The sequence below is a fragment of the Buceros rhinoceros genome, unplaced genomic scaffold (assembly GCF_000710305.1).
Source record: "Buceros rhinoceros silvestris isolate BGI_N320 unplaced genomic scaffold, ASM71030v1 scaffold5632, whole genome shotgun sequence".
NCBI lineage: Eukaryota > Metazoa > Chordata > Aves > Bucerotiformes > Bucerotidae > Buceros > Buceros rhinoceros.
Window position 1 is genome coordinate 84,155 of NW_010398219.1, and position 8,964 is coordinate 93,118.

An 8,964-nucleotide genomic window follows, 5' to 3' on the forward strand; every position below is an offset into this window, starting at 1 on the left:
GAACCAGGTGGGGGGATGAGGACAAGGGGTGTTTCTGGAGCTATGAGTTGATGTGGTGGTATCCAGTGTCAGACAGCTGTTGAAGTCCAAGCCTCTTCCTACTGGAGCGAATAATAAATTGGGTGTTGAGAAGCTGGATACCAAATTAGACAGGTCACGAACAAAGCTGTTCAGAAGAGACTTGCATCAGAAATAGTGGTGTGGAGGAGCAGTACGTCAAGGGTTTCTCATGCAATAAAATGGAAAGTAAAAATCATGGCCAGGAGATAGAAAACCCTGATGAGGCTAAAGCCAAATAAACTTAAACAGCTTTGGAAATAAATTGGTGGTTTAATCCGGATCAGGAACAGGTGCTGTGAATGTAATTCAGTATATGGTTGAGAGCCTGACAGAAGGGAGAGAAATGTGTTGCTTTTGAGATAATTTCCCAGAAGCTTCATAAAAGAAAATTGATTACTGGAGTTTAATAATTAAAACAGGGCCAGATATATAGTAATCAAATGAGCTTTTAATTACATCTCAAGCAGAAATAAAATCCAATTTGTGTACTTTGTATCAGAAAAGTCCTACTGAAATACTTTGGTGGCTGGAAAAAAATAAAATAAAAGCTAATTTCCGTAGGAATTATAGTAGTTGGTTTAATTAAAAGACCAGATCAGGATGAAAGAGCTCCAAAGTGAAAGGATGCTAAATACAGAAGCAGTGGTTTAAACATCAAATCAATGTCTGGATAAAGACATTTTATAGACCAGGTGAAAAATCTGCCCTGTCAAGTATCCCTAATCGAAATTAACGTGTAACGAAATAAAGTTTCTTGAAATTACACTATATATTTTGTAAGTATTCCATAGAATTAATTGCATGTGCTATGGTAAAAGTGAATATCAAAGACATGGTTTATTCTTTCTTAAATACTCCTTTCAATTTATTTCATCGAAGTTAATGTTATTAGTTAACCATTCTGGTTATTTACCTGGTAACCTCTGTTGCATTTGGGTTATAAGACAGTAATATGCGCTTAGGTATATATTTCTAAGCAATATATGTGTTTACTTTGGGATTTAAAATGTTGTTACAGCTCAGAAGATACAGTGATTACTGTGGAACTGTGTGGGTGCTTCTTGAATCCATTCCAAACCTACTGGGGCTTCTGGCCTCCGCTGTAGTCAATGCAAAGCCAGCTGATCGAAGTAGCTCAAGCACTCGCAATCCTCCTGGCACTGTGCGTGAGAGGGCTGTTTCCTACCATAAAAGGGTGGCATATGCCTAGGCCTGGAGGGATGGGAATAGCAGCAGGTCATGTCCACAACTCTGCGTTTGCCCTCGGCACAAGGATTGAAACCATCATGGTCTTGTGGTCAGTTTTGGCAATAAAGCAGTACAGAAAGGTCACAGGCATAGCTGAAGGCTGCACAGCCATGCTGAAGCAGAGTCCACTGTCCCAATAAGCTCCTGCTCTTCTATATCGCTTGTAGCAGGTATTGATTGCTGGAATAGCATTTATGACAAGAAGAGCCTGCACTGCATTTTTGTGCTTACAGATCCTGGGGCTGGTGGGGCATGAGTGCAAAATGCCATCTTTGTGCTTAAAGACATTTGAGAAACATTGATTTGTAAACACTTATTTAAACAGTGATTTTTTTTTAATCAAAAGTTTATATTGGAAAAATACTTCATGAAAATTTTTTCAAGGTTTAAGAAATACCAGCAAGCCTCACTACCACTGGCTTTGCACAGAAAGGATCTGATCAGTTGTTGTCAGGATTCACATATCTAAGCACTGCCTCCCTGAGCTGGCAGTGGTAATCAGGTGCTAATGATAACAGCCGTGAGCTTTCCAGGTACTTTCAAGTGTTCATAAGGTATTCCTGCCCCTCTGTTTTGGACTCTGCCAGATCAGGTTTGAGGAATACACAGTGGTCTAAAACAAAGAGCTAAAAATGGGGAGCTCTGAGGTACGGTGATGGGAATGTTACTACATCCATTCTATCAGACGAACGATCATCGCCAGCGAGCACCACTATGTGTGGCAGAGACTGCAGCAAACGCTGCCTCTCACCCCAGGCGCAAGGCTGCCCGGTTCCCTATTCTGAGGAAATAATTTCAAGCAGATCTGCTTCGAGTTCCACACAAATCAGCCTCTTACTCGTGATTTTTCAGAAGTGCTGAGCATTCATATTTCCTACTGAAGTCAACTGAAATTGCAAGTTTTCAGCACATCTTAAAATCAGGCCATTAACCCTTAATTATCATATAATAGCTCAATTAAAAATCTACCAAGACTTACTTCAGTAGCTAACCAAGCTGCCATGGCTCGCAGACTAGCTATAAAAAAATCCAGTTCTTTAGCAGTGTGGGGGCCCTGGGGACCATTTAAAATGTTTGCTGTTAACTCTGCTATTTAAAACAAATAATGAAAATTATCAGCTGCAAAGGTGCCTGCTTCCCCTTTCCTTTCTTTTTCTTATAATTTTCTGCACATTTAGAAGAGGAACTGTTGCTGTCTTCTCTCATTTTTTTTTTATCTCGCACCGATCCTTTATTTCAAATGAAAAATATGTAGTTTTCATACTATCAGAGACAAACCTAATTCCTGCTAATCAAAAAAACCGCAAAATAATAATAATCCTCTGTTTTGAAAAGACACATTACATGACCACTTCAGAGGTAACTGGTTAACCCTTTCTTCATATCCAGGTGCTGCTGTTAATGAAGTTCTGTCTCTTTAATGTAGGGTCAAAACCAAGTGAAGCAGAATCACAGAATTCAAATTTTGATTGCAAGAGACCTTTAAGATCATCAGGTCCAACCGTTCACCCTGCACTGCCAGGGTCCCTAAAACACGGCCCTCAGCACCACATCTACACGTCTTTTAAACACTTTCAGGGATGGGGACTCCACCACCTCCCTGGTCAGCCTGTTCCAAGGCTTCACAACCCTCTCTGTAAAGAAATTTTTCTGAATATGCAACCTAAACCTCCCCGGCACAACTTGAGGCCATGTCCTCTCGTTCTATAACTTGTTACTTGGGAGAAGAGACCGATCACCACCTCACTACAACTTTCTTTCAGGTAGTTGTAGAGAGTGATGAGGTCTGAACAACCCCAGTTCCCTCAGCTGCTCCTCATCAGGCTTGTCTCCAGACCCTTCAACAGCTTTGTTGCCCCTGGACACGCTCCAGCACCTCAACATCTTTCTTGAAGTGAGGGGCCCAAAACTGGACACAGTACTCAAGGTGTGGCCTCACCAGTGTCAAGTACAGGGGGACAATCACTGCCCTCCTCCTGCTGGCCAGTCTTTCCACATAAGCATTTGATACTAAAGGCGACGGTAAAATAAACTTCTAGCAAGGGTGTGCAAGAATTATATAATTTTGGGTTGATTCAAAGCTAGCTGAAACCCTGTAAAAGATTCTTTACTGGCTTCTGTGAGCTTTGGACTGAGTGTGTGTAGAAGAGAGGTGATTTCAGCACAATCTGAAAAGAAAACATCTTTTTTTTTCTTCAGGCACACAGAAAAGTTTTTTCCCAGCTTTGGAAAGCACTGTACTATTGTGGTTTACTCATCTATAGGAAATACGAATCTAGTTCTAGGGAGAATCCGACGGTTATTTCAGTTTTGTCCAACTTGTCATCCAGGCAGTGGACCTCCTGCTCATAGATGCCAGCAGCCAGATAGCCTCAGGCACTTGGGGGATGCCTCAAAAGGACTCTGCCACCTTCCCGGCTTTTTTGACATTTTTGGTGGCTTACTTAAAGCCTCAGGTAAAATGGGTAAGATAAAGAGATCTCAATAGGAACAATAAGCTTTATCTACACAGGAATTTACAGCTGGGGGTGAGGAGGGTGGGGGCGTGGTGCAGATTAACTCTTCTTACCCTGTAACTCCCTGGACAGTCCATCAAAGGAATGGAAATATTGTCAGTATTTTTTCTCTCTTTTTTTTTTTTAAACCTTTTTCCAGTGTCTAGTGAAGCTGAATGTGAAACTGAAGCCTATGCTGGACTCCGTGGCAGTAAATAGAGGCAAATGGGAGGAGCTGCACCAAAAAAGACTTCCTTCCCAGGCGGAATCCTCCTCCTCCTTTTCCTCTAGCTTCACCATGTCTCTCAAAGACATAAATTAAGCCTGCAAGTGACAATGTCACTTTAGGATAAGAGCCGTCTGAGAGGTTTTCGTAAGCTTAGGCCCACCATTTTTTTAAGAAATGCTTTCACAGACGTGCTTAATTGATTGGATGTTGTAATGGTGGCGGCACCGTTTGCTTTTCCTGGGAAGCTTAGTGGGACTGAAAGGAAGGCCTGCGGTGAGAGCGTGCTGCTCTCTGGAGCGACATGGAAGACTTAGCACAAGACGCATTCATTCAGCTCCGCTACATTTCAACTGCTGCTGTAAAATCTGTAAAGCTGACAACAGACTGAAATATAAGAACTTACAGCTTAATAAAATTAATAATACCGAGCAGAACTGGGATGCAAGCTGGTCAATTCATCTGCAAGAAGCTGCAGGAAAACAGAATAGTGTGTAATTACACTGTTGTTTTGTATCTCTTCAGCACGTTATGAATCAATTATGCCTGCTTTTGTGATGGTCCTCTCTCACTCTTCCCTGCTCTTTTATGCCTGAATGTTCTGAAAAGTCTTTGTATTCTAAAGAAGTATTTTTTTACAACAAAGCTCCTTAGTGATTGATCAGGGCCTTTAGAATTGCCTACCTTTGCTACATTTGAAAACAAACTTTATTATCTTTAAAAACAGCAACCTGTCCCTGCTTCCCTGAGATTCTTATTAGCAATGTAGTAAATTGCATTGGGGAGGTTTGAATAAAGGCAAAATATTACATGGTAATTTTAGAGAGGTTTTTTTTCTTTTAAAAATGCTCTTTAACACGCATTCTTTTTTTTTTTTTTAAATTAGTGTCCCCTAAGGAAAAGACTAATGTGCTTTGATGAAAATAGAATACAAATTAAAAAAAAGAAAATCTGTTGCCTTGTGCTTCAGGTTTATATTACATTGAAAACTGGACCATGGATAAGCCTTTCTAGCATAATTTCCAGTTGAAATCAACATTTTGAAATGGTGGAAAGAATCTCATCATACTGGACTGACTACCTCTTCTCTTGTAGTTCTTTGAGATACTATTATTACAGCTAGCACAGCACTAGTCAAGGCACACGTGTAGATGTCTGTGGCAGAGGCGTTCATGAAAATCTAATCAAACATGATAGGTCACAAAAACAAGCGTGTCTAGTGTTCCGTGTGATGATGCTAGTATTACCTGAAAGTTTGTCTCTTTCTGTTAGTGCAAAGATCACAAGCGTAGCAAAACTGTGACCTGTGATTTGAGGGTGTTTTCTCTGCTGCATGACCAGACAGAAGAGGAGTCGGGTTGCAGTGCTTATGAGTTTCCATTCATAGGGGAAAAAAAAGCCTTTGTACTCCATGAAAAATGGGATTCTAAATATAGGGTTGTCTGGCAGCAGAAATTAAAGCTGAATTCAGCTTAATTTTACACCTGTGCCAAACTCCATTTACTTCAGTGGAATTACCTTGAACTGGCACCAGCTTAATGGAAGTCAGAACCTGGACCAGCTGACCAGATGCTTAGAAGAGCTTTCCTCCTTTCTAAGAGAGTCATTAGCGCCTTCGAAAAGCTGACTGCATCTGTCTGACAGTTAACAGAAACAACAAATATGCCGATCACTTCTTTAAAAAACAGAAACACAACAAAACAAAACCTCTGTGTGCTGCTAATCATGTGTATAAGAGAATAGCTGGGAATTCCAGTACCACTGCAAGCCCGTCTGTTAGTACACAACCGAACCACATCACTTTTTCTAGCTGAAAGAAGCAGGGAAGTAGCAGACAGCTGACAGCCGACAACACAGCAGCGAATACATGCACCAAATGGAAATGTTTCTGCTATTATTTTACCATTTCTTTCTTGCCTGAATAAAGGCAGACGCAAGACGGTAAGCAGCAAGCCATACAAAACTTAGAACACACATACTTTATGGGAGAAACAGATACTAGGAACCGACACGGTACTGCTGGAAGGTACACGCAGCTATCCTGAATTTTGATATCGCATATTGCTGAGTATAACATAATTTATAGTGCATACCCTACAGCTTCCCCCAAGGTTGAGTTTCCCCTCATTTCCTCTCCTTTTTATTGGCTTCACTGCGCTGTTGCCCATGGCAACACCCACCGGCAGGGATGGGGATTCAGCACCACCGAAAGACATACAGCTGAAGCTCTAACAATGTCAACCATCAATCAAGGGACTGTTTGTAATTGCCTCCATCTATTCTCCTGTCTTTCGGTATCTTTGCTATTGTGGGTCAAAATTCAGAAACTGCTGACTAATGTTATGGTTCTGTTCCTCCATCACAAGGAAGAAAAATGAGAGAGCACGGCTAGATCTTTATCAAATCGTTCTAAAGCAAAACGAAGCAACCCTACTGAAACCAGAGGGGCACAGCAGTGCATCTCAGAACAGCATTTGTTCTCTGGAAGTGATATAGCTCAATCTTAGAACAAACAAACAAACAAAAATCCTAAACTTTAAAAAAAACACTTAGCTTAGGCATCAGCAAAAGTCTTGCATTTTTTGAGAGGAAAAGAAGATTCTTTGTGGAAGCAGCAATACAGTAAAAAAACATATTCCAAGCTTCTCATATTTAAGATGGTGGAAAACACTTTTTAGCTACTGTTCACAAGCTTGATAGTCAGAAATTGTATCTGCTTTTTCACCATTCCTGATAGGGAGTCAGTTTTGCCAGACTCTTCCGAGATGTGCACAGGAAAGATGATGACTGTATAGGTCATCCGCATTCCCTGTTTTCTGCGTGTTTCCCTGCCTATTGCACAGGGAGTGATGAAAACCCGTTGAAATCAGCTTAGTTCTACGAGTGCATATAAAGCAGAAGTCCACAAGAGGTGAGGACAAATCAGAGGGCACGTGGAGAAGAGAATGCAGAACCCACTGTTACCCAGGACAGTGCTGGTAAAGTGCTGCTTAGCTTTTCCCTGGAGGTGCCCAACACATCTGGTCTGCCTCAGCAATGGACAAGTTACCACTTATTTGCCCCAGCTGTTAGTGGAAATGTGGCCTTGAGTGAGGGCTCTAGTCTTTACAATTCCAGTGCAAAAATGTGGTGAGCACATGGGCCATCCGTAGGCTCACGGGGGCTTCATTCTCACCGAAGCCATTCCAGGCTGGTTCAACAGCAATACCTTTTTTCCTAGGTGTCCCACTGACTAGTGCTAACCACAGGCTGCATTATTAATCAGGTCTTGTGAATCAGTCTCATGAATTACAGGCCATGAGGTCTCACAGGAGCCAGCCAGCCAGTCCTCACTTTCTATCAGCAGAAATTGCTCAGGAGAAGACCTGGGTCTTCATCCCCATCTTTAGAGATGGTTCAGGCCACAAAGTAGTTTCACTCAGGATTCCCACCTGTGAGACCCCTTTCCAAAATAAACCTTTCCTCACCAAAAAAAAAAAAAAAAAGAAAAAAAGCATAGAGACAGGAGACAAAAGCCATCAGAATCTATAAGGAAAGTGAGGTATATTTTTTTGTTTGCGAAGTACAAAGCCTACCTCTTTCTCCTGGTCTTCCTGGTTGACCAGGACTTCCTGGAATGCCCAGGTACTGCACAGGGTAATTGGGCAGGAGCCTGACATTCAAATCCTACTTGATTTGGGGCGGGCTCTTGAACGGCGGGTGTACCTGTCAGGAGTCACGACGGTAGGCTTGTCTCCTGACCTCCTGCTGCTGCCCTCAGCAAGGAGAAGGGATGCCCACTGGGTGCAGCCCTAATTTCTGCTTCACTCCTGGGAGAGGCACAGAGCAGACAAGCTTTGGTGGAAGCGCTTCGGGGGGGCTCGTAGGTACATCCTCCTGGATTAATGCTCTCCCCTGCAACATGACACTGTGACCCCACCAAAAAACCAAACAAGCTGAGGAACACCAGGGGTAGAGGCTTTCCTGTTGCTCAGACAGGAGGGTTTCCCACCTCCTGAGAGTGAGGCATCCAAGTGGTGACTTTGGCCAGAGTTTGAGTAGTAAAATCAGACAATTTCCCCTAAAGGTGCCCCATGATTTTGTGTTTCTCGCAGCCTGGGACCTACAGGCAAAACAGACTAGCTGCAACATGATTGAGAGGTAGACATCTGCGGCTGTCAGGATGTGGTTCTGCTGCTGCTCCAAAGCAGAATCACACTTACAAGGTCAGGCAGCAGCAGCTCACAGAAGTTTAAACTGGTTGCCTCATGCGGCAGTTGGATACCGATGTCCCCACAGAGCTCTGTCACAGCCAGCCCCTGCTATCTGCAGGGCCAGGGTCTTGCTACGAAGGTCATTTTGTACCCTGCAGAAAATAACTGTGGATGAGTATGTTTCATTTAGGGCAAGAATTCCTTCAGATGGTGCCCTTGGTGCAGCAGCTGCATTCTTCAGGACAGATGACCTTGCTAATTGCTCCTTCTTACAGTGAACTGCAGTCTCGGAAGGCGCCTGTAGTTATCAACAAAGCCAATTCTAGTACTCACTGTTTTGAAAACTGCAACCAGCAGTGCCTAACCTCATTTTTAATATTTAGACTAACTAATCCTAGCAGAAAAAATAGAGTTTCAGTCTACAGGCCAAATACTTATTTTCCCTTCATAAAATTAAAACAGCTTTAGTTACTGATAGATCATTTATGCATTGAGTGAAATTTTAGAATAGGTTTATTTCAAGGTTATGAAAAACATATCAACGGACATTTCGAATGCTTAGCGTGTTCTGGAAAATATAAAGAAAAATGTAAAGAAGAAAATGTAGAGCAAGACCTTTTTTTTCCTATTGGCTTTGTAAAAGAAACAGAATATTTTCAAGAGTAAAATCCTGTGAATGGTTTCTATCGTAACAATGAAGTGGGAGGTATAAATCAGCTGAACTGAGAGACCCCAGAGATTT

At 42.2% G+C, this 8,964-nt stretch overlaps 1 protein-coding gene across 1 annotated transcript in view; it reads left to right on the top strand.

Moving 5' to 3' along the window:
- The window catches only part of PDE11A (phosphodiesterase 11A), a 79,123-nt gene extending 74,998 nt beyond the window's left edge, over window positions 1-4,125 (top strand). Inside the window, exon 18 of the mRNA XM_010131007.1 lies at window positions 3,964-4,125. Coding sequence (XP_010129309.1) covers window positions 3,964-4,125 — 162 coding nt within the window. The remainder of the gene's footprint in view (window positions 1-3,963) is intronic.
- Window positions 4,126-8,964: the final 4,839 nt, after the last annotated feature.